The following is a 27,054-nucleotide window of genomic DNA, read 5'->3' as shown; positions in this document are numbered from 1 at the left end:
GCAACTGGGACTGTGGACCTTGAGAAAGAAAGATGTGAGAGTGTTAGTGTGGCCATTACCTGGGAGAGGGATTAGTCTTCATCTGTTTAGCCCTACGGGGAACCAGAATAAGAAATGTGGATCTAAGCTATAGGGAGGTAAATTAGGTTTGGTCTAAAAACAACCTTGTATACACCTGAAGCTGTCCCACAGTGGCACGGGGCTGCCTATGGAAGCAGTGAGGGTTTCCTCTTCCTGGAAGACTTAGAGAGAAGTTTAGTTGAGTGGGATGGCAAAGAAGGGGTCTTTGCTGTTATCCCAAATGGCCCTGGAGATCCCTTCTCTGAGATCCTGTGATACTTTGTTTTTCTTTGGTCCTTTGTGATCAGGAAGGAATCCAAAGATCAGACAAGCACCTGGCCTTGGAAGCACCTTGGTAGTGTCCTGGAAGAAAGAGTTCATATAGAACCGGAAAGCAAACTGGTGGAAGAGAGGATAATAAGAGTGGGGAGGAGAGACAGAGGGAGCAGAATAGAAAAAATCCTGGTTCTAAAATCAGAGATGGATTGCAGTCCCACCACTGACACTTTCTCTGGGTCCCTTCAACAGTTTGAGCCTCAGTTTTCTTCTCTGAAATGAGTGCCCCGGACAAGTTATCAGGCTCTGAGTTCGGGTCCAAGTTAGATCTGCAATTTTATGATGCTGGCTTAGAAAACCAGAGTGATTTGGGGAGGAGAAAGGCAGCAGGCAGGGAAAGGAAGCTGGTTGATCCAATACTCATTGCCTACTGTGTGATGGCACATGGGATCTGACCAACCAAGGGAAAGCATAAACCATTAACTAGATACCCTGAGCTTGACACATGGTCAGGAGAGCTACAGGAAAGGGACCTGCCGACCTTTGGCAAGCAGTCCTTGGGTGCGGGTGATAGATTATGGTGGAAACCATAGACTTGTGAGGGAATTGTCCCCTTGGAGACTGTCATTGAAACCAGCAGAATAGAGCAGCTCTGTGATAGAGAAGGAAGCCTACAGAGGAGACAACTGTGGGCCAAAGAATGAACAGAGAGTAATGACTCAAGTCATCATCAAGAAGAAAAATGAGCACAGCTACTGTAGGATACCTTCATCTGCCTGCATTGCTTTGTGGGTATTTCCTGAGGTTTTATTTGACTTTGACTATTGCTGACCCCACCATTCTGTTTTGTTCCAGTCACTATTTTGTATTAGGACTTAACAAAAGCAGTCTGCTACGGGCTTCCCACTTCAGAATTCTCTGGTGTTTGGAGATGTTTCTACTTTCTTTTCACTCTCAATTTTAGAGCTTTGAAAAAAATCTAAATCCTGCAGAAGTCTATTGGGAAGAAATGTAGCATAGTGGATAAATCCCTAACTTTACAGTTGGAAAGATCTGGATTTAAGTCCTGCCTTTAACACAGACTGGCTATGTGGCCCTAAATAAGTCATTTAAGCTCTCTGTGTCCCTGAGCAGTGAAGCAACCATCTTATTTTAAATAGGAAGAAATTGGGGTTTAGAGAGGTTTTATACTTTGCCCAAATTTATAATCTCGACACGGAAAAGCAGGAGTTTGAACTCTGATCTTGTGGCTGAGCCCTCTATTAGACAGCATAAAGTTGTTTTTTTGCCTCTTCTCATCACCAAGCTTCTCTTGTTAGAGAAAGCTTGGGCAATTGTGCTCCTAAATGTCACCATGATCTTCCCCTCCTTAGGGCATGAAGGGATTGGGTGCTGTTTTCTTGCATAGCTAATGGCTCCGTCATCTGGGTACAATCCCCTTTCAAAGAGCATGGCTGGCAAGGATGGGATTGGGGCTTCAGGCTACACTCACATCGGGGCCATTGGCTAGTGCCAAAGCCCTTAGCAATGATCAGCAGCACATGATCCTTCCAGCTGTCAGGTGGCAAGGTTTGGCAACTTGTCCTGGCAGCTTCTCAAAAGATTTTTGGATCTCAGTCTGGGTTTATATACTGGGGAGGGGGTGAAGTCTATCTTTAGGAGGGATTTTATTTAGGGATGCATGTGGATCCATAAGCATGTCAGGCACTAACTTGCTGCTATCTGAGAAGTAGCTCTGAGCACAGGAAACTCAAAGATCCTTGGTACTCCGTGATTAGAGTAACAAGTGAGATTCACCCAAGTAATGTGTCCTCTTAAGCTTGAAAGAAGGGGCATTTCAGGCTGTCACCAGAAAGGAGGTCTCCAGTCAGGGAGAAGGTGGGTGCTGGTGCCACGTCCACTGAGGGCCGCATGAGGCAATAGTGCAAGGGAAGAACCACGGGGGAATCATGGGAGGAATAGCAGTCATGGGAGGATAGGCAGATCATTCCCCTGCCAGATCTGGATTTTTGGACTAGGTCAAAGAGGAGATTCTTAGCCTCAATTGCTACCTAGCCTTAATCACTGAATGGGTGCAGCCACAGTGAAACAAAGGTCTCCCATTTCATCCAGGACATCTCCAGTCATCTTGGTTTATATCTTGCCACTGGAACCAGATGATTCTGAGGCAGGTGAAATTGCACAGTCCTCCCTCTTAAATCCAACTCACTTGAATGTCAAGGCAACCACAGAATTTCTGTGTGCAGATCTCTCATTAGAGGTTCAAAAGACTTTTTAAAAATAATATCTTTTATTTCAAGTAGAGTTGTTCAAACTTGTAATTTCTTTGATGAAAGGGACTCTGGTGTGGAGGCTCCCTCCATTGATAGAGAAGAACAATTGATCTGCAACATGGAGCCTCCAAGGTTTCACTGGGTCATCGAGAGATTATGGGTGGGCTTCACTCCTGGCTGCACAACTGGGCTGTTCTAGGGCCCAGGACAAATGAGCTGGCCCTGTCTAATTCTAAAGTGAGGCCTTAAGCCACTCCCCCAGTCTGCCTCCCATTACTATTCCCTTAACAGAGTCATAGGACTCCCTCCCATTGGCAAACACTCATGTCGATGGGATCATAGTATCATCAAACAAAGCATTAGCCCCCCCCCCAATGTTTCAAACGTTTCACCTTTCTATGAAAGAATAACTCAGAAGTTCTGACCAGGAGGGCTGTCATAAAGACCCCTCCTAGGTAGCCTTTTGCATTCTCTGGGGTCTCACTATCACAGACTGTTGGAGCTTAAGGGGATTTCTTTTGTTTTGTAAGCTAGACTCCCCAAGAGTAAGTGAGTATGTTCTGAGACTGATAGCCACCCCACACCAACAGAGCAGGCCATCAGGAGATTGCTTCTCAAAGAAACCTTATTGTGACTGTGACAATTCAATTCTTAAAGTAGCATCTGGACCAAACCTAAATCTTTAATTCCTTAGTCAATCCTCCCTTCCAATTAATTATCCTATCCAATCAATTCCAATCAACCCTCCTCATCTGAGGAGGAGTCCAAACTCCATAATGAAAGGGAAGAATTCAGACCAGCTACACCCCCTCCCAGAGAGGGCATTAATAACTCAGCAGTGCTCTTGACTTTGCCACAAGCCACTGCTTGGTGAATGGAGGGACTGCCACGTGACTCTCCCTGGGAGTGCCCCAGGATGTCTAAGAGGTAGATCATGGCACCTTTTTATGCTCCCAGAGGGGAACATTGAAAGGAGGGATCCCATGACATCTCTCAACTTGCTTCCAGGACAGGTTACTTGGAAGTCAGTGCTGACCTAATTACTGGCATTTCTTTTTTTCTAATAAAACTCATTTTTTAAAAATTAATAAGCAGGGAAGCTAGGTGACACAGTGGATAGAGATCAGCCTTGAAGTCAGGAGGAGGACCTGAGTTCAAATCTGGCCTCAGATACTTAAGACTTCCTAGCTGGGTGACCCTAGGCAAGTCACTTAACTCCAAGTGCCTCAAAAAAAAAGTTAGTAAGCATATGAATGCCCATAGTTTCCCTAGATTCTACAGAGATCATTTAAAAATGGAGTTTTCCTATGCTCAAAGGATTATAAAACTATGCATATCCTTTGGGTCTGTATCCCAAAGAGATCATAAAAAAGGGGAAAGGACCCAGGTGTACAAAAATTTTGTAGCAGCACTTTTTGTAGTGGTAAGAAACTGGAAACTGAGTGGATGCCCCTCACTTGGAGAATGGCTTAATAAGTTATGGTCTATGAATGTTATGGAATATTATTGTTCTGTAAGAAATGACCAGCAGGATAATTTCAGAGAGGCCTGGAGAGACTTATGGGAACTGCTGCTGAGGGAAATTAGCAGAACTAGGAGATCATTGCATACAGCAACAACAACAAGACTATATGAGGCTCAATTCTGATGGATGTGGCCCTTTCCAACAATGAGGCTAGTTCCAATGGTCTTTTGATGGAGAGAGAGCCATCTGCACCCAGAGAGAAGAATGTGTCATCGTTTGCTTGCTTTTTGTTTTCTTTCTCATTTTTTCCCATTTTGATCTGATTTTTCTTATGCAGCACAAAAATTGTGGAAATATGTTTAGGAAAAAAAAATCTTGTTCACATGCCCAAAAGGACATAAAACTGTGCATATACCCTTTGATCCAGCAATATCTTTATCGGGTCTTTGTCCCAAAGAGATCATAAGAAAGGGGAAAGGACCCATATGTGTACAAATGTTTGTGGCATCCCTTTTTGTAGTGGCAAGGAAGTGGAAACTGAGTGGATGCCCATCAGCTGGAGGAGGGCTGCATAAGTGGTATGGTAATATAGTATTGAATGCTATGAAATATTATTTTATAACAAATGGTGAGTAGGCTGATTTCAGAAAGGCCTGGAGAGACTTACATAAACTGATGCTGAGCAACGTGAGTAGAGCCAAGAGAACATTGTACACAGCAACAGCAAGATTAAACAATGATCAATTCCAATAGACGTGGCTCTTTTCAACAATGAGGTGATTCAGGCCACTTCCAAAAGACTTGTGATGGAGAGAGCCATCTACATAGAGCGAGAGGGCTATCAGAACTGAATATGGCTCACAACTTGCTTTTTTTCCTTTCTCATCTTTTTTTTTTTATCTGATTTTTATCATGCAGCATGATAAATTTGGATTTATATATATATATATATATATATATATATATATATATATATAAGAATTGCACCTGTTTAACATATATTGGTTTCCTTGCCATCTAGGGGTGGGAGTGGAGGGAAGGAAGGGAGGAAAATTTGGAACATAAGGTTTATGAGTGAATGTTGAAAACTATCTTTGCATGAATTTTGAAAATAAAAAGCTATTATTAAAAAATAAAAATGGAATTATCTATCAATTCATGGATTATTAGAAATACAGGCCCTTACAGAGATCCTCTGTGCACATTACAAGTGGAGAAACTGAGATGTAGAATTCTATGTTATAACAATGGTGTACTCAGATAGAGCTGTGTTAGAGCTTCATAATTTAAACAGTATCTACAGGCATTTTAAAGAGTCTACATGGATAGATAGATATAAACTTTTAAAATATGTATATGTTTATGTGTATGTATGTATAGTGTATATGTATACACACATATATGCAATACTATGCAATATCTTATTGTCATTATGTTATATTACATACATCCGAGGTCCCTTCCACCTTAAATTAATGTGCTCTTCTGATCAGTAGGACCAGTGCTCCAAGTTGAATTTGTCTTGAATGATAGATGAGATGGGAGAAGAGAGACCGCTCTTCTTCCTCACCCAAGCCCATGCGATTGTTATGTGCCTAGCTGGAAGGAAGTCAGCAGCAGTGAAAGAATAGAATGACCTAGCCTACAAATTACTGAGAACTTTAGACTGATTTATACCATTTATATACTAATAACTTTCCAGAACTTTTTCAGGTGGTTCTACCAGGATGATAGAATTTATTTTATAGATGCTTGACAGAAGCTTGAGCTTAGAGAGTAGATAAGTGACTTGTCCATGGCCACCCAGCCCATAAGTATTTGAGGCAGAATTCAAGCTGAAATATCTTGATTCCAAGTCCAGCAGTCATTCTAGAACATTGTCCATTTCTCACATGCTGATGACCATGACCCTGACCTCAGCAGGGTACCATCAGGCTATGACTCTAGGCAGATGATCTAACCAAAGGTTATAAAGCATATAATAAATTCTGAACTAATTAAGTTCCAAAACTTTAGAGATATAAGATGCATAAAGAGAAACATGAAAAGAGAGCATTAAAATGTGGAAGGATCCACATGTACAGAAATGTTTATGGCAGCTCTTTTGGTGGGGGCAAAGAATTGGAAATTGAGAGTATATCCACCATTTAGAGAACTGCTAAACACATTGTGGTATATGGTTGTAATGAAATGCTGCTGTTCTATAAAAATTAAGGAACAGGCAGATTTCAGAAAAACCTCAAGAGATTTAAATTAACATATGTCAAGCAAACTGAACAGAACCAGAAGAATACACAGTAGCTGTGTGATTAGCTTTGATAGATTTAACTCTTCTCAACAATACAATGATCTAAAAAACTCCAAAAAACTCATGATGGAAAATGCTATCCACATTCAGAGAAAGAACTATGCAGTCTGAATGTAGATAGGAACAGACTATTTTCATTTGGGGTTATTTTTTTCCTTCTTGTGATTTTTCCCTTTTGTTCTAATTCTTCTTCCACGATATGATTAATGTCAAAATATGTTTAATATGATTATATACATATAATTTATATCAGATTACTTATCATCTTGGGGAGGAGGGAGGGGAAGAAGACAAAATTGGAATGCAATATATTATAATAAGTGAATGTTGAAAATGATTTCTGAATGTAATTGGGAAAAATCAAAGAAAAAAAATGAATAAGTTTGACAACCTAGTTTGGAGATGAAGAGTTTTACAGATTAGAAACCACATTCTCAGGCCATATATCCTGCTGATGACAAAACTGGCCCAAATATGAACTGAATAATCTATCATCCCATCTCTAATTTGTCTAGACTCTTAGACTCACTTCATCTTTCTTTATTTCATAAACCTGCAAATCAGCAATCATGACTTATCTTTATAGCTAGTTTTATGTCTGCCTCACTATTAATAATCAATAATGGCTTCATTGAAATGGAGCTCAGGCCCTGTGGAGACAGAATCACTTTAAAATAAAATTTTATTTTTTTAATTATAAAATATTTACATTTTTTCTCTTGTCCCCTCCCTGCTGGAGACAAGAAAAAGAAAGTCTTCTAGTAAATCTGCATTGTCAAGCAAAATGAATCCCCATATTGACCATGTCCAAAATTCTACATATTATCTATCATTTCTCCATTAGAAGTGGAGTAATGTGTATTATCATTGATCTTCTCCAAGCATAGTTAGTAATAAGCATTTATAAAGCACTTTAAGTTTTGCAAAGCACTTAGACACCATAAAGTAATTTGCCCATGGTCACCCAGCTAGTAAGGCTGGATTGGAACTCAGATCTTCCTGACTCCAGGCCCAGCTCTTTAGACACTGGATCATTCCATGGCCCGGTTCTTCTCATTTTATTCCTCAACAGTTTCTATGTTTTTCCATATTTCTCTGAAATTTTTTCATGCATCAGTTCTTATATCATGATCTTATTCCATTACATTTATGTACTATAATTTGTTCAGTCGTTCTTCAATTAATGGACACTGCCTTAAGTTTTCAGTTCTTTACCTCTGCAAAAAGAGTTGCTATAAATCTTACTATAAACTAATCCTTTTCCTCTTTCTATCTCTTTAATAAGCTTATAAATCTTTGTTTTTAAATATTCCTCCTTCTGAATTTATGACCAAAGAGGAACTAGAGAATATTATGAAATGCAAAATGGACAACTTTGATTAAATTAAATTAAATTTGCACAAACAAAATCAGTGCAGCCAAGATTAGAAGGAAAGCAGAAAGCTGGGGAAGAGGGGCGGTTTACAGCCAATATTTCTGATAAAGACCTCATTTTTAAAATATAACAGAACTGAGTCATTTTTTAAAGAATAAAAGTCATTCTCCAATTGATAAATAGTCAAAGGTTATCATCAGACAATTTTCAGATGAAGAAATTAAAGCCATCTACAATTGTATGGAAAAATGCTCAAAATTACTATTGATTAGAAAATTGCAAATTAAAATAACTCTGAAGTACCACTTTATACTTCTCAGATTGACTAATATGAAAGGAAAATATAATGATAAATGTTGGAGGGGATGCAGGGAAAACAGCGACACTAATGTATTTTTGGTGGAGTTGTGAAGTGACTTGCCCAAAGCCATACCGGCAATAAGTCTCAGATCATGATCCTATTATTCTGGAGAGCCATTTGAAAGTATGTCCAAAGGGCTATAAGCAGCCTACTCTTTGGCCCTTTGGCCAATGCTGAGTGTGAATCTCAAAGAAATCAAATAGGAGGGAAAGGACCCACATGTGCAAAAATGTTTGTAACAGCTCTTTTTGTGGTGGCAAAGAATTGGAAAATGAGTGGATGTCCATCACTTGGGAAATGGCTGAGTAAGCTGTGGTATATGAAAGTAATGGAATATTATTGTTCCATAAAAATGTTGAACAGGATGGTTTTAGAAAGGCCTGGAAAGATTTACATGAAGTGATACTGAGTGAAATAAGTAGAACCCAGGAAAACATGTACACAGCAGCAGCAAGACTGGACAATGATCAACTATGCCTCGGTGGTTCAGTGATCCAAGGCAATCCTGATAAACTTTAGAGTTTGAGGTGATGATGGAGTCAGGTGAGTGTGTGTATGTGTGTGTGTGTGTGAAGTTGTGCCATGTTTAAGAATGGGAAAGACTTTGGTATGTTTGCCAGATGCTGGACTTCTAAAAAATATGTAGGAAGAAGCTAAAGATAAGAAAGAGAATGGGAATTATTGAGGGGACAATTTCCCAAAGGTTATGTGTGTGATTGGGGTCCAAGTAGCAAAATTAGACTTTGTGAGAACAGCTACCTCCTCAAAATAAAATGGAATAATTGAGGAGAGAATGAGAGATGATATGGAGGGGGAAGCAATAAGCATTCATATGGTTCATAATATGTATGTTGCTGTATGTTTTTATAAATATTATCTCATTTGATCCTCATAAAAATTCTACATTGTAAGTATTATCATTTTCCCAATTTATGATACAGAAACTAAAGCCAAAAAAGTGAAGCTATTTGCTCAGAATCACACAACTAATAAGAATCTAAGGCTGAATTTTTAACTCAGATCTTCCTGTGCTCTACCTACTGTACTGCCAGCTCCCTCCTTGTTTCCTACAAATTTTAAAAAACACTATATACAATGATACTCCCTACTTAGTTCCATCTCATCTTACTTTTGGACAGTGTTTTGTTTCATATGACCAATCGTATTCATTTGTGATTTTTGATGACTCATGTTCTCTTACAGCCTTTGCCAACAAGACAAGCTGCCCGTCACCTTCCAGTCCTGTGTGCTCACCAAGGAGTGTCAGGTGTCCGAGTGGTCTGAATGGAGCCCCTGCTCCAAGACCTGTTATGATATATCATCCCCTAAAGGGAATCGCGTCCGTACACGGACCATCCAACAGTTTCCCATTGGCAGTGATGAGGACTGCCCTGTCTTGGAAGAGATTGAGCCTTGCCTGACCCAAGGAGATGGGATGGCACCATGTGCTACGTAAGTAAATAGCCACCAATTGGAGAGCCTTCTCCACCCAGCAGTGGAACAATGATTAGAGAGAACTAGATTTTTGGAAGTAAAGACTTCCTTGTTTGACCAGTTAACCTCTTGGAGGGAGAAATGGGTTGATATTTGTTCTTATCAAAACTTCTCCATCTTCTGCACACCTATTTCATGTCAAAGACTGCTTTAGAAAACCTGGTGTCTGACACTTTCCCTACAACTACCAGTTGAGGGAAGGACCATCAATATTGTTATCCCCATTGCACAGGAGAAGAAAGCAAGGTCTGGAGAGAGAAACCAACTGCTCCAGGATCACCACTATATGAGGAGTACAGCCAGGCCCCTCTCTTAGCTCTCTCCTAATTTATAATTCTAGGTTTCTTCCACTGTACTCCACTGTCTCAAGAGAGAAGTAGCCAGGGCATCCTTCTGCTGTGACTAGATATGAACAGCAGCTCTTTTTCAGTTGTTTCCAAGGAGCCAGAAGGTTCTAGTCTCAGCTCCGCAATGAGCCACATGCATATTGAGCTTCATCTATACAAAGAATTTTACATAAATCATCTCTTCTGGTCCTTCCAACAAGTCTGTACAGAAGATATTTCAGGCATATAACTTTTCAGATAGAAGAATGAGGGCTCAGGGAGGTTCCACAATGTCTCCATCATCACAGATCATCAATATCAGAATCGGGATTTTAACCAAAGTGTACCTGACTCAAAATCTGACATTCATTCATTCCATTCTAAGATTACCATTCCCTTATTCCCTGTATCAACTGGACTGAGCCACTTAGCTTCTCTGGTCCCTGGTTTCCTTATGAGCAAAATAGGCTGGTAAATTGGGTGGTCTCTGAGTCCATGAGCGTTCACTTTCTCTCTTCTATGGAAGGGTATTTATGATGAATGATTCTGCTCAATCATTTAAGCATTTTCTAAGCACCAACTCTGTGCCAGAAGTGCCAAAGACAAAAGTAGAAAAATACCCATCCTCAAGAAGTTCGTATTCTAAGAAAGGAAACAACATGCACATATAGATATGTTCAAAATGGACATGACACTTATGGGTGTGCCTGGGGGGCCCTTGGGTTGAGCTTCCAGTCAGACACCAGTACCAATCGCATCTTAATTGTTGAACTGGACTTCAGAGCAGCAATACAGATATTGGTGAGGTTGGGCGTTCTCTGAAAGGGACATATCCGTCTCACTCATGGTTATTAGTAGTGTGGATTTATCGCCAGGGTGGCAGGACAAGTCCAACTCTCAGAGGCAGCCCTGGTCAGCCATGGTCTTAACATTATGACTCACATCCTAGCTTCCTGCTGTTATGATGATATTGGACCACAGATGGCCAGAGTGAACCAGGACCGCTAGTGGGATACAGTTCTCTATGACCCATTCCAATGGGTCACCGTTCCCCTTAGCTACCGAAAGGTTCATACCCTTCTTATTATTATAATAAGTCCTCTAGGCCTGATTGGGAATTTTATTCTGTCTAATGACCTCAGTACATACAAGGGTAGGGAGAGAGGGAATGGGAAACCCTTAAGACACAATCTTATCCCTGGGTATCCTGAAGCACAGAATCAAAAATACTCGTCTGGAACTCGGGTGCCTGGTAATAACAGTCCTCATTAGCCTCTTTTCATTCTTGGTCTTTTTTGTTTTGAACAGAAGGAGCTTGAGCTCAGCTATATAAGAAAATGGAGATTTGTTTGCATTTTTTATATTGCTATCTTGACCAATACCTTCCCAAGCTGATGCCCTACCCCCTGCAGCTTCCCAGGAGCTGTTGCCAGCTTCCTAGAGCTGGGATGGGAAACTCCTGGAGAATGTTTGGGATGAACTCAGACCTGTGTCTCTGAAAATCAAAGCTTCTTATGATGTTGAGTGAAGACAGCTTAGCCTGCCAAGGCCTTCCAGAGCACAGAAGGAGACAGGAGGGAGACAGCACACCTATGAACCTCTGCCCCCTTTTGACCTCAGAGAAACACAGATGTGACACTTAAGCCATCCCCATTCCAAACTTGAATCTGATTTAAAAGGCTCATCAGGCTACATAAGCTATTTTCTTTGGGCCCTGTAATATCATTTTTCTTGGAGGAGGAGAAATATCACAACTTCCCATCTCTGGCAGCATCCGAGATGGCTCCCTGGGGAGCTCATGAAAGCCTGTGCTTATACAGGGCTAGTGACAAGGCCTTCCCTCCACAAGCTCAGGGTCTCAGGGCCCCCTGCTTATGAGCTCCTGACTCAAAACCTGCCGGCTCCTCCTCCTTCACCAGCTCTCAGCAATGATGCCTATGTGCTGCTGAACAGTCGGCTTGTTCTTGGCAAAATTTCCTTTTGTTAAGTTGTCACAATTCACTCCCCACACATAATTATATTTTTTCTCAAATATGGAGGAGCCACTTCTAGGATCCTCATTAAATGGATAATGAAGCCTGCTTTTTTAACCTTGAATGGTTACCAGTTATTTTGATGAAGATGATCTTTTCACTTTGACCATTTCTTCTGTATGCTTGCTTAAAATCAGTGTCAAAGAAGGGACAAACCTGGGATTAGCTTCGTGAAATGTCAGATTTCAAGTTTTCTCATGTAACCACACTAGTTTTCTTTTTACCAAGTATTAATATGAGCTTTACTGATTGGCATTATCTTGGGATTTTACTAAATTTAACCCCTGTTATTGTAGACTTTTGAAGATGGAGAGGAGAGAGAGAGAGAGAGGAAGAAATTATTTGATATTCAAATGTACTCTATGTTTTATCTAAGTAAGGTTGAGTTGGGATGGGAAAACATTTGGCTAAGCCTTCCTCGCAAACAAGGAGGCAATGCCAAGGACTCCCACTGATTCTTCCTCTTGCTATTTGCTTTGATTAGGTATGGCTGGAGAACTACAGAGTGGACCGAGTGTCGAGTTGACCCGTTACTCAGCCAACAAGATAAAAGACGAGGAAATCAGACTGCCCTTTGTGGAGGAGGAATCCAAACCCGAGAGGTCTACTGTGTGCAAACCAATGAGAATCTTCTTTCTTATTTGAACACACTCAAGGAAAAAGAAGGTAAATCCCTTGTCTCCCAACCCTCTTTTCTCCTGGACTTTTTCATTCAGTCTTCCTGGGCCACCATGCCCATACTGCTCAGGGTGGCAAGAGCGTTCTGGACATGGCCTATCTGACCATTGCCATCACAGCAAAGTGAATTGTTCATGTTTCTGAGGAAGAAAGAGGTTCCCTCAGATCTAGGTATTCACTCAATCAAAATACACCAACAAGTTGGTTTGTAACTTTTTCTAATGGAAATGCTTTTCTCATTACCAACTTAACTGTTGGGTTAAATTAAAGTGAAATTCCCTTAAGGGTCCTGAATGCAATGCATTGACATATACTGTTATAAAATAAAGAGATCTTCGGTTTCTACCAATGTGCTCTCAGAGATGGCATAGATGGTACCAGAAGAACCAATGTTCTAGCAGGTCCTAGCATCCTCAAAATACCCCAAGTGCAATCTGTCAGCAAGCTACCACGTCTATCCTTCGGGAACCAATTGGTCTTAGCTCGAGTGGATCCATCACCAAGTGAGAGGCAAGGGAAACATTTTCCATCCCCAGCAACTCACAAAAACCACCATATAAATTGTATTGCTGGTAATCTAGGAGGTGAAGAGATGACCCAAACTGAGGAAAACAAATTAGTCAATTAACAAGCATTTCTTAAACAGCTACTGTATGTTATATACTATGCTAGGTGTTGGATGTGCAGACTGAACTTAAATGATCCTTGCCTCTGAAATGTAATCTAGGAGGCAATTTGTGTGTATTTAGGGTTATCTGTAGTATGTATAAATGTGCATGTGTGAAGAAAGCGAGAGAGACAGACAGACAGACACAAAGAGAGAGAGAGAGAGAAAGAGAGAGAGAGAGAGAGAATCCCTAATCTGTACAAAATAAATATAAGTAATTCTTGGGGAAGCAAAGCAGATGCAAGTAGTTGGGAGAAACAGAGTAGGTTTCAACTAGGAGTTGATATCCGAGCTAAACCTTAAAGGAGTCTAGGAATCCCAAGAGAAAGAGGTGAGGAGGGAGTGAACATGAGACATAGAGGACATCCATTGCAAAGGCAGAGATAGAAGGTGGAATTTCTGCCTGAGGAACAGAGAAAGTCTAGTCAAATTGGCCTATTGACTGTGTAATAAAGCTGGAAACATAACTTATATCCTTAAATATGTTGAAGTATATAAATATTATAAGATATGAGAAATGTGACCTTTTTCTTTCTGTTCCAAGTGATACACTTAGATATCTCTAAGCTTGTAGTTTCTTATATGATTGAAGATTAATCATAAATCACATTATTTCCTTCTTCAGTGCCTCAGCAAAGGTATAACCTTGGTTTCCTTCTACTTTTCATTATCCTCTATTAGAATGCAAGTTCCTTGAAGGTAGAAGCTTTTTTTTTTTGCCATTTTTGTCTTCCTAGCACTTATCACTCTACCTCTCGCAAACTAGATGTTAAACAAACCCTGTGGGTTGAGTTGGCCAGTCCCTCCCATGAGAATTCTTAACTTTAGAAGAAGGTATGTCCTAGACCTCTGTATTAGTCTAGTAGCCAGTGGCCATGTGAGCTTCTGAGAATTGTGATTTAAATGCATAACATGAGACATATAGGGTTATAAAGGAAGCCAATTATATCAAAATACACTTCTTAAAATAATTTTTTTAAAAGCATGTTTATAGATCCAGGTTAAGATTATCTATTCCATATCCAGGCTGCATAAATTTCCATTGTCAAAATTGACCCCCATCCCTTGATAGCCAAACTTCTTGCGAGTCCCATCTCTCCAATCTTTGATCACGAGTCCTTGAACTCGTGATCTTGGCTTGGCCTGAGCCTTCCAGATGGTCCATCTGGCTAAGTTAATCAGGCTTATCTCCGAGCCATGCTACAGCAGCAGAGAGTTACTCTGTTTATATAAAGGGAAAAGTCTCAAGTGAAATTATATATACTTTAAAAGTCAAGTATAAGCCCTCAAATATAATTACAGAAAAAATAAAATTCATTATCCATAAGTGTTGAGGACCAACTATATCTTTCTCTTAGTCAATAAAACTCAAGTCTAACTTTTGGCAACCTAATTCAATGAAAGAAGCATTCATTGAGTTCCTACTGTTTGCAAAACATTATATTTAGTGCTGGGGACTCAAAGTTGCAAAGGACAAATCTTTATCCCATTTTTATGATCTAAATGGGACATTCCATAGGCAGTGGTCCTGCTTGAAACATTTCTCTTTGTGACTGAGAGATCCAGATCCCAGAAGAGTAGACATAAAACTCAGCTTCCTTCTTAGCTCCTCACAGTGCCAAGACAGCTGTGCAGAGCGCATGTATGACATGTAACTCTATCTGGAAGTGTGTGAGCAGGAATCATTAAGAACATCTGTGGTCTGTGTTGACTCCCAGATCATAAGAGTAGCAGATGAGATTATAAATCATCCTAGTTTTCCTGTATTCTAAAGTGATTATGCTTTTTCAGTTCACAGGAAGCCAGATTCTTTTTTGCTCTTGAGTAATCCTCAGAGGAGGTCTTGAACTCAGTCATAAAAGCCCTTTGGTAATTTCTATATTGGAAGACACAGTTCCATATTTTGGTCCAGAGATGCTAGACTGAACTTCCTAAAGGAAATGGAGAAAACAGTGAATTTGATGTGAAGATTACTGGAATGTAAAAACCCACTGTCTCTCTCTATCTTTGGCTCTGATTTAGGGGTACTGTCAGCTTAGAGAATGGGATGTAAACCAGTTGTCAAAAATAGCCATGAAATCACACAGATATCCCACAATCTAAAGTGAAAGTGAGTGAAAATCACTGTATAAAATCATCAAAACTGGACCAACTACTGGCACTGATGGTCCATGTGGATTTTGTCAGATAGGTCCCAGCTGTTGCTTTCCTTTTCATACTGAGAAGAGTTGCCCTTGTGGAGAAGAGGAAAAAAAAAGAGAAGACCCTCTTTGGAAAAGTTGTTAGACCCCACTTTTTCCCCCACTCTACACGACTGTTGTATCAACTGTATCTTCACATTGTATGACAAGATCTTTAGAAAGTCCTATCAGAGATAGACCTTTCATTCTCTTTTTCATTTACTCATTTCCTAATGCCATTTACAAACTTAGAATCTAATATGTTTAACATATAATTTTATCAGTTGAAAAATCACTAAGTACACAAACTGGTACCATGTTATTATTGCAAAAAAAATTTAATCGGGACATGTCTGACAAGTTCCATAGACAAGTTTTTGAGATAGGGTTAAATTCATCTCAAGAGCAGAGTTGGTCAACAAAGCTACTCAAGATTTAAGTGTCAAGAACTAGCATTTATGGTCCCATTAGATCCTTACAATCATCCTACAGGATAGATGCCATTATTAACCCCATTTCACATAACAGGGAGCGAAAACCAAGATGGACTAAGCAACTGGCTTGAATTTGAACTCAGATGTTCTGGACTCTATATACAATGGTCCAAACACTAACTGCTTACCTGCTAAATCTCATATATATTTCACAAAAAATTTTGCTCTTTTCTGAAAGTTTTTTTGTACTTTAGGAAAAAATCTACCAATATTTATGCTTATACAAATTCCACTTAGAATTTCCCTGCAGAAAAGCATTATAATATCTACAAATCACTGGGGAATCTTCACCTCTAAGTGGGCAGAAGTGGACAGAAAGAATTAAAGATGGGCTGAGCATGAATGCTCAAGTGAAAATAAAGTTAGACGATTTAAAAGTAGTCACCAGCAGAAGCAATATCCTTATCAATTAGAACAGAAACCCCTTCAGGGCAAGGACTGACTTCTGCTTGTATTTATGGTCTCAGCCTTAGATTCATACCTGGCAGATAGTAAGATCAACCAATCCCAAAGGCTATTTTGAAGGGAGAGGATGGAAGTAAGCACAGAGAGGACAGCTCTAAAGAAACACGGCCTTCCTTAAAGGACCTTTTAAAGTAACCTTGTTTTAAGTCATTATTTTTAAGTGATCAGCACTGCCTAGATGTATTTGCTGGGCAACCAGATGGGATAGAGTGCCAGGCTTGAAGTCAGGCTCATGTCTCTTGAATTCAAAACCAGCCCCAGATTGGTTTTGGCAAACCCTCACTAGCTGTTTGATCTTGGTCAAGTCACTTCACTCTGTCTCAGTTTCCTCCATTGCAAAAATGAGCTGGAGAAGGAAATGGCAAACCACCTCAGGATCTTTGCCAAGAAAACCCCACTGGGGTCACAAAGATTCGGACATGACAAAGAAGAAGAAGGGCAAAAGATGTTTATAACTGAGTAGTCAGGCTATGGCAGAGATGCCATCATGTCTGGCATTTTGTTTGTGACTCAGCAGTTTCCCAAACCCAAGCCCTTAGCTCACTGCACCTTCAAGCAAAGCTACTCAGGCTGCTCTTAGGCTCACAGAGGGGATCTCTGACCATCTGTGCCCTAGGGCAACTTGTAGCCCAGCCATTCCAGCCCAGTTCCTGCCCAGGAAATAGAAATGGATGCTTTGTGTGTACAGGGGGCTGCACTCTCCTCCCCTTCCCAGACTTTCCCAGTGCAGACATGGGCAACGCCCTTCCTGGTGCATGCCTACAGCAGCCAGTCAGCCAGGGATACTGCGCTTCTGGCGCCCCAGCTGGGTCTGCAGGGCACTATCCCGGATGTTTGCTATTCTCCCTGAGTCACTGAGCCTCAGCAGAAGCGTACTGACACAGCAGGATGCAGGCAGCAGCACTAACAGCAGGAAGATGGCTCCCACTGCAGCTGCCAGCTCCTTGTAACGCTCCTGCCCTAGCAGCCTTTTCAAGCCAGCTTCAGGTGAGCAAATGGGAGACCTTTCTGCTAGGGAGCTGAAGGCTGGCATTTTCTCTGTAGAGAGGAGCTGGTCAAAACCCTGGACAGCTCCCGGCTCCGGCTGATGATTCTAGGGCCCTGGAGGCAGCACAGGAGCAAGCTACCATGGGCCTGGGCTTTTGTGAAACTGGTGCTTGGCAAATTAGCTCAGGAAGAGGTGGCGCTCTGAGCAGGGTCCTCCGAGCTGGTTAAAGCGTAACTTGACTCGGGATGCATGAATGGGACAAGGCTCCTCTGAGAGCTCTGAATGAAGGGGTGGAAAGCCTAGATCCCGCAGCTCCAGGGGACATTTCCCCCTGATACAGATACAAAAAGGCTCTGGGGTATTTAAAGAATGCCCCAAAGACAGATGAGGAGAAGACTTTGGTGCTTCCGTGCAGCATGAGGAAAAAGCCCTCTAAAGGAGCCACCCCCACTCAGAACAAGAATGTGGCTACAAGGGAAATTGTGAAGGGGGTTAGGTTATAAAATAGTATCATTAGCAGAGAAGAAGGGGGAGCTGCTACTACTTCCCCAGTGCTTGGAAAAGCAGGGGCTACATGAGAGCAAGGGCACCTTCATTAACGAAGGGCATCCATTGATCATTGTCCACACCATTGCCTTTTCTGTGTAGATGTCACCTGTTTTGCCTTTTCCCCAAGCCCCTTTGCACACACGTCTTTGCTTATGCTGCTATTTCCCTATTATTTCAGAAAGTCAGTCTCAGAGCCGGTCGAAGGCTAGTGCTGCACCCCTCCTATCCATCACTTTTGAAATCACAGGTAGGTGGGGCTATTCTGCTTGATATTTCCATCAGAATCATGTATCAATGGGGCAGGGCAGGGAGAGACCTGCAGAGGTCCAGAGTCCATTTCCCTGCCTCAAGGCTTAAACCATCTTAGAGAGATATTTATATGCATACCCTTTCTCTTTCTAGGAAGTCACCTCATGTTTCCCACTAAATGGCACAAGGTTTTGGTAGTTTTATAATTTTTCCACTGGAGACCTTTATTCATAAAAATAAGCCATCAAAAAAGATGCCTCAAAAGATATTAACATACTGACAAATTAAAAATTTGTAAGCAGAACAGATATTATAACCAAGGTACCATATGGGTATAATGCTGCCTTCCTTGAGCAATTATAAGTATAATTGTTAATTAGTTTATTAAATTCTTGCTCTTTGGAAGGTAACCATGCTAAATGCTATACTGGTGATTAGTAAATGACTAAAACCTAGGATTTGCCTTCAAGGAGTGAGGGGGGAAGAGTCAATGAGACCCATGCAAAAATAGCTGTGATGAAAGTTAAGAGTATGAAAACTTAAGTGTTGGGAAATTTGAGAAGATGCCATTAAGAAAGACGTCATAAAAATCTGATCTAATGCCTGAAGGAAGGGCAGGATTGGCATACACAGAAGTTTTGACTGGGAACAAAGGGGATAGATGGCCTAAGAAAAGTGAAGGAAGCATGAAAGCATGGGGAGATAAGGGAGTACTATGCAATTCACCCAGGGTATGTGAGAGGGAATGTAGAAAACATGAAGAGGGATCATGCAAAGTCGGGTTAATAAAAATGGTTCAGAGTCTGCACAGCTGACCAAGAGAGGCTGTCCTAAGCCTTTGTGGATATGAGGAGTAGCAAGAGGAGAAGAACAAATCATGCAATCTAGGAATCTGGTTTGCCCAGAATCCAGGCATTCGGATCTGGCTTTTGGTTTTTTGGTGATCAAAGAGTTAGAAAGAACCCTCTACATTTGGAAGGACCCTTTGAGGAAGGTTTTATAGTTCATACCTGTACCTCATTTTACAGATGAGGAACCTGTGGGCATAAGGGGGTGCAATGACCTGCCCGAGATGCCACAGGTTGTAAGCTGCAAAGCTAGGTTATGAACACAGTTCTACGCCACCTTGCTGCCTAACATGTGTGGAACAAGTTCAACCACTTCAGTCCCTGTATGGTTAAGACATCATCCTGTGTCAAAATAAAGGATTAAGACCCAAATTCTGTAGTACCATGTGAGTCTAGGTTCTATCTCTGATTTCCACAGAGAATTTAGAATGAAAATAAGGCAGGGACCCTCTGGGGGATCTCTAGTCTGTGACTGGAGAACCATGGATCCTAAAGGTGATCTGAATCCCAACAACTAGAGACAAATTTAGAACAATGGAACCTCTAGGATAGTAGCTGTATATATCTGTCCTGGACTATGAGTATGAGCAGTCGTCTATGGGAATCCTGCTGGTGGAGAGCTCCTGAGGAGATGGAGGAGCCCTCAGCCATTGTCAGAGCACAGCTAATCAGGAACAATCTCAGCTCTACCAACTGAGAGTTAGAACATGCACCTTAAAGCAAATAAAGTCCTCCAAAAGCACCCAACTTGATGCCCTGCTAGGAGTAGGTGCTGCTACCCTTGAAGTAGAATGGAAAGAAACTTGATTTAAAAAATGCTTTTTTTCTTCCCAGTTTAACCCCTCACTTCACTTTAACTACCTAGGTTTTAGTGAAGAAATCCATGTTCACTCTCTGTGAGAAAGAGCATGGGACAGTAGGAAGAACCAGGGGTTTTCAGGTCCCTATTTGAGTACCTAGATTCAAATCCTATCTGTGTGACCCTGGGTGTGTCTGTTTTTAAGCTCTGGACTGTTTCTCTGTAAAATGATGGGGTTGGATAGAGGATCGTTAGGTATCAAGTCCCCTTCACAAATAAGACAAGAGAGATGCAAGGACCAGACCAAAGTTATACAGCCAGGAAGGTGAAAAGCCTAGCGACCAAATCAGTGACCTTTGCCTCTTCATTCTCCTGTTTGAACAACTGGCTATGTATAATCCCAAAGTTGGAATAAGAAATTATGATTGAATGGTTGATACACATGGCAATGAGACAACAAGTAGGATAGTCTCTCATCATCTCTCCCTCTCTCCTCAGAAGGCATCCTCCTAGTGCTAAAAGCCAGGATGGTGATCTCCCGAGATCCCACAATCCTCCGAGATCCCACAATCCCAAGGCCTTTCTTTCTCCTTTTTTCTCTTCTATACCATTTTCTTACAAGTCAATTAAGCTCTCTATGACTCCTTTATTTATAAGACATTCCTTCTTGTCCCCGAGGCATTTTTGAGAGAAATGAACCAATTCATGAGCAAACATGGAATTCAATGAACCTCAGTTAAACTCCTCATGATTTGGGTCACTTATCTGAGCAGTGAGCCTGTGTTACTTGGAAGGAGAAGGTGGCAAGTTCCTGCAGAGGTTAAAAACATGCTTTCACTAAGAATCACAGGCTCTCTCTCTAACCTGGCCAACTACCTCACAACTATGGATCGTTTGTGTAAAGGAGGCCATGAGAGTCCCACACAGCCTGACCCAATGATCAATATATACATGAATACCTTTTGTAGCATCTTTGACATGTAATCTTAGAGGCCTTATTTAAGCACCACTGGAGAAAGAACTCATTGCTTTCTAAGATGCATATTCCATTTTTGTACAATTCTGGTGTTTTGTAAGTGCTTTCTTCCTTATGTTGATCTAAAATCTACTTCTGTTCACCTTCCACCTAACAGGGCCTTATTTTGCCATCTGGAGCTATGTCTCATAACTTTAATCCTCCTTCAGTCTCATAGGTTAGCAATATGAAAATGTGGCAATCAAATTACACATATTTAATATACTTAAAATCACCTTTTCCTTGAAATGATCCTCATCTAGCCTCTATTGGAGAACCACGACCATCCTGATCACTCTCCTCTGACCACAAAAGCTTATCAAAGACCCTTAGAAAAGATGTTGCCAGAACTGAGCTCATACTAGTTTTGGCCTGAAAGGGGCAAGAAGCAGAGGGCAGCAATAAGCTAAGCCTTCAGGTCCCTCTTTCTAGGCATTTCTACTCATTTACTTCAGTATTTCAAAGAAGTATTTATTCAACGGCAGCACTCATATTCTGGCACATATCCCCCATTCCTGAGAAGCACCCCAAACTGACTTGGTCATTGTCATCATTTTCATCAAAACATGGCCAATAACTGCCATTCATTTAAGAAAAGGGCTTCAAAAGATAGTGAAATATTTCATCTATAAAGTGTCTAGAATCATTTGCAACAGTGAATAGAGCTCTGTCAGTAAAAGTGGGATCTGGTTTTATATATACATATATTTATATATGACTATTTTCCATATCCTGAGTCTTTCCAGTTGTTTTTAGGGTCAATAATGCTAAACATAAGTTTATAGCCCACAAAATATGACATGCCAAATTGGTCCTCTCCACAGAAAGCCTTGCTTGAAAATATTTGAAAGCCCCTTTAAGAACTAGAATCGGCATCTCAGATCCACCTTTTCTATCTTCTCTCTTCATTTATTTCCTATTCTCCCTTTCTCCTTTGCATATATTGCAATAATCAAAGTTGATCCCATCATATTAAAAAAATGGGTGCAAAGATGTTATAAGTGATTTATGAATTCCCTGTCACAATGAAGGTTCAAGGAAAAAGAACCTCCTAAATACAATTCAGTTTAAGGAAAATTGGTGTGGTGCCTTCTATATGTAGAGACTTGTGTTTACACTTGAGAAAGATGCAGTGTTTAGCCAAGCCATAATCCTAGCTTTCCATGGGGCTCCTAGGCTATAATGATAAGGCACTAATGCTGAGAACTATCAAAGTAAACCTGAGGTTACATGAAAAGACATTCTGAGAAGTATCAAATGAAGTGCTCTGTGAGATCCATGAAGGAAGGGAAGATTAGACTCAGCATCATAGAGAAGGAGGCATATAAATTCTTTAAAGTGTGGAAAGGAAATCAAGTGGCAAAGAAGGAGAGAAAGAGCATTTCAGTTTTGTAGAACAAAGTAAGCAGATGAGACAGGGAGACAGCATTTGGCATATAGAGCAGGGAGAGCACAAAGAAGGATTGATTTCCCCCAAATATAACCAAGTCCTCTCAGTACTTGAGGCTAGATCTCTAAATTGTGTTCGTGGTCATAGCTAAAGAAAGTTTTCATTAATCTAAAGGCTTGTAAGTTTCAGCCAAAATCATTTCATCAGTGTGATGCTGTCTAATTTGCGGGATAGAGTGGTATCTTATCTACCGTCACTCGTACCATGTTTGGGGATATAAAGAATACTAGATCTCCTTGTTGCATTTAGTATAATGATAGAGCCCAGATCTATCCATTCTCTGTGAGTGACAGGGAAAAAACCAGAGTAGGGTCCCAGTCTGATGGAAGATATGGAAAAGTCCAAATTCATATTAATTCTACCCTAAACTCTATATTTGAATGGCCCAATGGCACTCCCTACTTTCTTCAGTTCCTCTCTCCCGCTGAAAGAAAATCTTATGCCCCCAAAGATGCTTTATTCTATTGTTTTCATGTTTTTCTTCTTTAAAATATTCCCTTAGGATTCTGTTAAATAGTGAGCTGCCAGAAATATCTGCAGTATTTTGGTTTACACAGGTTTTGTTGTGCCTGTTGTTTTTCTTCAAAAATAGATCTGTAAATTGTACAGTGATGAGGCAATTCTGAGCAGACTTGGATCCATAGGTTAATCATTTCTAGACTTACTCTCTTCCCCCCCCTCTTTTTTTAATTAAAAACTTGGCTCTGGACCCTCTTTGATAAAGATCTTAGCCCCCTTCTCTCTAGTCTTTGACCATATTTTCTTGTAAATTATCTTTTTTTTAAAAAGACTCTACCCAGGGCTTGAAAGCTTTTCTCTTGCTTTTGTGCTGTTCCTAGTGCATCTCTGGGATGGTTCATTTTTTATGCCTCAGACCCCTGACCTTAGGCCCATTTTTCTTCTAGTCCTACAAGTCATTTATGTCCCCTATTCCCAGGTAATATCCTACTGCCTTGAATTCACCTTGTATATTTCCATTGATTTCTGGATCATCCATAGCCGTGATTCTTCTGAAAAATCATAATAATGGTTCATGGTGCTAGGTCTTTTAAATAGGGACTGGATAACCATTGACTGGACAAGATGGCTACAGTGGCCCCCTCCAGTTCTGAGGATCCAGGATTCTGATATCACTGAGATTTGTGGTTGGGAAGTTGCTACCAGAGGCACTTAAGGCTTGCTGATTCCCAGAGGTCCCTACTAAGGAAAGGATATCTTACTCCATGCTGTAACCCGAGAGAGGTAAAACCTCACTGCCACTCATTAGCACAGTGACCTCCATTAACCAAAGATGGTGACTAGGATATTAGCTAATCTGGCCCCATCAGGAGATCACAGTCCTGGGGCTCTCTGTTACCCAAGTGCTGATTCTGTCAGTGCCGGGTCAATGAGTGATGGCACCAGGAGGAGCCATGAAATATGTTCTCGGGCTGTGCTCTGGTGAATAAACTTAACAGCTTTGCAGAAGCCAGCTCGTCTCCAGCTAAAGAGGGAAAAGAAACAGCCCATGGCTGGCGGCTTCCTGCTTGCTGCTGATGGCCCGATGGGGAGCAGGACTTCTCTCCAGTGTTAACAGGGGAGCAGCAACTCCATTGTGAAGCTCATTAATATTGATTCCTGCTAAAAGCAAAGTGAAATAAAGAGAAAGAATGACAGTGGGAGAGGGACGGGATGGCAGCAAATTCTTCTGGCCTGAGTGCCGTCATCTGAGCCAAAAGGAGCTTGCGGCTCCCGGTCACTCTACGGCAAGTGTGGAAACCACAAAAATGGCATTTCTATAGGTGTGACCACTTGAAATCATAGTCTTCATTAACGTCATTCAGGACATCGAAGTCGAAAAACAATATAGGGAGAGATTATCTTGATGTTTCCTGTTTGAGTTGGGCAAAGCTGGATTTCCTGACCCCTGAAGGAGAAACCGTTGTAACCCTAAAGCTTTCGATCTGGATCTAGTCGTGACTGGAACTCTGGAGCATTCTCTCAGCAAAAGAGGGCAAGTAAATCCTGGGGATTGCTTCCCCTCTTCTCTGAACCAATCCTCAAATAAGTATTAAGCACTTACTATGTGCCAAGCACTCAGAGTCAGATGGAGAGAGCAAAGATTATCATTATTATTATATTTTTTGCTGAGGCAATTGGGGCTACATGACTTGACTAAGGTCATACAGCTAGGAAGTGTTGAGTGTCTGAGACCAGATTTGAACTCAGATCCTCCTGACTTTAGGGCTGATGCTCTAAGCATTGTTCTACCTAATTGCTCCACAAGGATTATTTCTTAAGGGCTTTTCATAGGCCAGGCATTGTACTAAGTCCTAGGAGTTTACATTCTAATGGGAGAAGACAAGACATACAAGTTAGGTGGGAAGAAGAGAAGGCGCTGGGAGCATTACTGGGGTGATATCCCAGGTTCTGGTGGGGAAAAGGCATGAATGTCATGGAAATGACCAGGAAGTAAGATGCTCTTTATACAAATGTACACAAAATATATATAAGCTAATCATTCAGGGGACGAAAAGGCACTAGTAACTGGAGGATCAAGAACAGCCCCTCATAGCAGAGGCAAATTGAACTGAAGATTGATGAGTGATTCATTTCGAAAGAAAGTCAGCATTCTAAGATGTGCCGGTGAGAAGGGATGTACTTTCCAGGTAGAAGAGACCACATTGCAGGGGAGCAAGGATGGGAAAGGGATTGTTATACGTGTGGAGCAGCAAAATAAGTCCTTGTTATGGAAGGCATTAAATAAGTTTATAGTTTTTAACATAAACTAGAGTTTACTGTAGCAAGCAAGAGTCAGAGTCATGGTTTAGGAATATCTTTTTCTCACTCAAGTGAACGATGGATTCAGAGTGGAAGATATTGGAGACAGGGAGACAATGTCCACTACAATAGTTCATGTGAGCAGGGATGAGGCTTGACTGAGGAGTGACTAGAGATATGGAAAGCTGGCAATAGACAGAAGAAATATTGTGGATGTTGAGGAAATATTCCACAGTAGTTGATTAAAAGGCAGGTGAGGGCAAGGATCTCTACAAATTTTTGGAACACGACCCTTGTCTCATGAAGCCTGACCTAGCTGCTCCACCTCCGTAGCCCTGGAGTCCCACTGCCCACTGAACTTGGATTGTTCCATTTAAATAGTGAACTATACACCATCTTCTCTGCATTTTCAATAACCAAATTATGCACACTAATGTTGCTTTCCAAAATTCATAATATTAACAACCAATATGTCTAGAGCACTTTGAAGTTTTCAAAGCATTTTTAATCCATTATGTCATTTGAGCCTCTAAAGAAGCCCTCTAGATAAGGTCCCATTTTAAAGATGATGAAATTGTTTAAGAGCTTCTTGAGAGCAAGAACAATAGTATTTAAACAAAACCTACTTTAGACTAGCCTCCATTGGCCTCCTTCTTCAGGATCTCATCATGATTTGGAGGTAAGCTTGAGTTCTTGGAGCCTAAAATACTCTTCAGAGCCCACGCTCTGGCTGGTCCTATTGTCCTGGAAATACTTCATTTATGGGTCCAATGATATCTAATGCGCCATGTCCAAGGAGTAGCCTGCTTGCATCTAAAAGGTTCCTTTCCAGCTTGGGCAGAGGGTGATTGCTTGGTCACAGGTCCTCTGGAAGATCAGGCTCTTATTCATGTGGGGGGGAAAGGAGTTAATGGAGAACTATGATAGAAGATAGGGTGTGATGGAGGCAGAAAAGAAATGTAAACAATAGCTCCTGGGAGGAAATGAGGAAGGGAATAGGAGGAAGAGAACATTTTTAGTAGGAGGAATCCAGAAAGGATTCCAGAAGAGGCAGCGCTAGAACTAACCCTTGAAAAAAAGAAAATATTTTAATAGGCAGACATAAGGAATGAATGGGTTGCAAGTTTGAGGCAGGGGACAGCAACTCAGAGGAACAGAGAACACTCAGAAGACCATCTAGTACAATTCCTCTCACCTTATACCAGAGGAAATTACATTCCAGGAAAGACAGTCACAAAGGCAGAAAATATCTGGGATAGAGTTTAAGAGCCAGTTCCAGAACCAGTACTCTGCTAATATGGAATACTAATTACCCATTTAGTGTAGAACCAAGGATAGGTGCCGGGGTGATCTTCAGTTAAAACTAGGCCATAGTGGAACCATGAGTGTCTGACTAAGAAGGTTTCATTTGAACTTAGCACCAAGTGGGAACCACTAAATGTTTTTTAAGTAGAGGTCTAGATTTATGAGATCTAAGCCTTGCAAAGATGAACTTGGCAGCTGTGCAAAGGAACGGTAGGCTAGCAAAGGCATTTTCCAGAGTCAGAGAGAGCAATTGCCGTAGTCCAGGTGGGAGATGATGAAACCCTGAACTAGGGTACCAGCTTTGTGGGTGGAGAGACGACGATGAATGTGAGCGGTATTGTGAAGACAGAATCAGCAGAGTATCTGCCCCTTTCATTTCTCCATGGTCCAAAGTGGAACAGAGAGTTTGCACAGAAACCATTTGGACACATGATGAGCATCCAATCAATACTTGACACCGATTAAATTAATTAATCTTCTGCTAATCGCTTCCTTTGGAAAGAATGTTTCTCCTGCAATATATAAAGACGTCTAAGTTCTGTATTCATGGATCTTGAAACTCATATGAATATCATGATTTGGTCCTGGCTTTCCCTCTGCCTTATCAGCGCTAGCCTTTCTACATTTGACACTAAA

The 27,054-nt window shown here is 41.1% G+C and overlaps 1 protein-coding gene across 1 annotated transcript in view; it reads left to right on the top strand.

The window, feature by feature from the left end:
* The window catches only part of THSD7A (thrombospondin type 1 domain containing 7A), a 300,913-nt gene that overhangs the window by 137,919 nt on the left and 135,940 nt on the right, over positions 1 to 27,054 (top strand). The window contains exons 3-4 of the mRNA XM_052000672.1: positions 9,322 to 9,570; positions 12,456 to 12,637. Coding sequence (XP_051856632.1) covers positions 9,322 to 9,570; positions 12,456 to 12,637 — 431 coding nt within the window. The remainder of the gene's footprint in view (positions 1 to 9,321; positions 9,571 to 12,455; positions 12,638 to 27,054) is intronic.

Source organism: Antechinus flavipes, chromosome 5, assembly GCF_016432865.1.
Source record: "Antechinus flavipes isolate AdamAnt ecotype Samford, QLD, Australia chromosome 5, AdamAnt_v2, whole genome shotgun sequence".
In the NCBI taxonomy this organism is placed as follows: Eukaryota; Metazoa; Chordata; class Mammalia; order Dasyuromorphia; family Dasyuridae; genus Antechinus; species Antechinus flavipes.
This window is presented reverse-complemented; position numbering and strand designations above follow the sequence as displayed.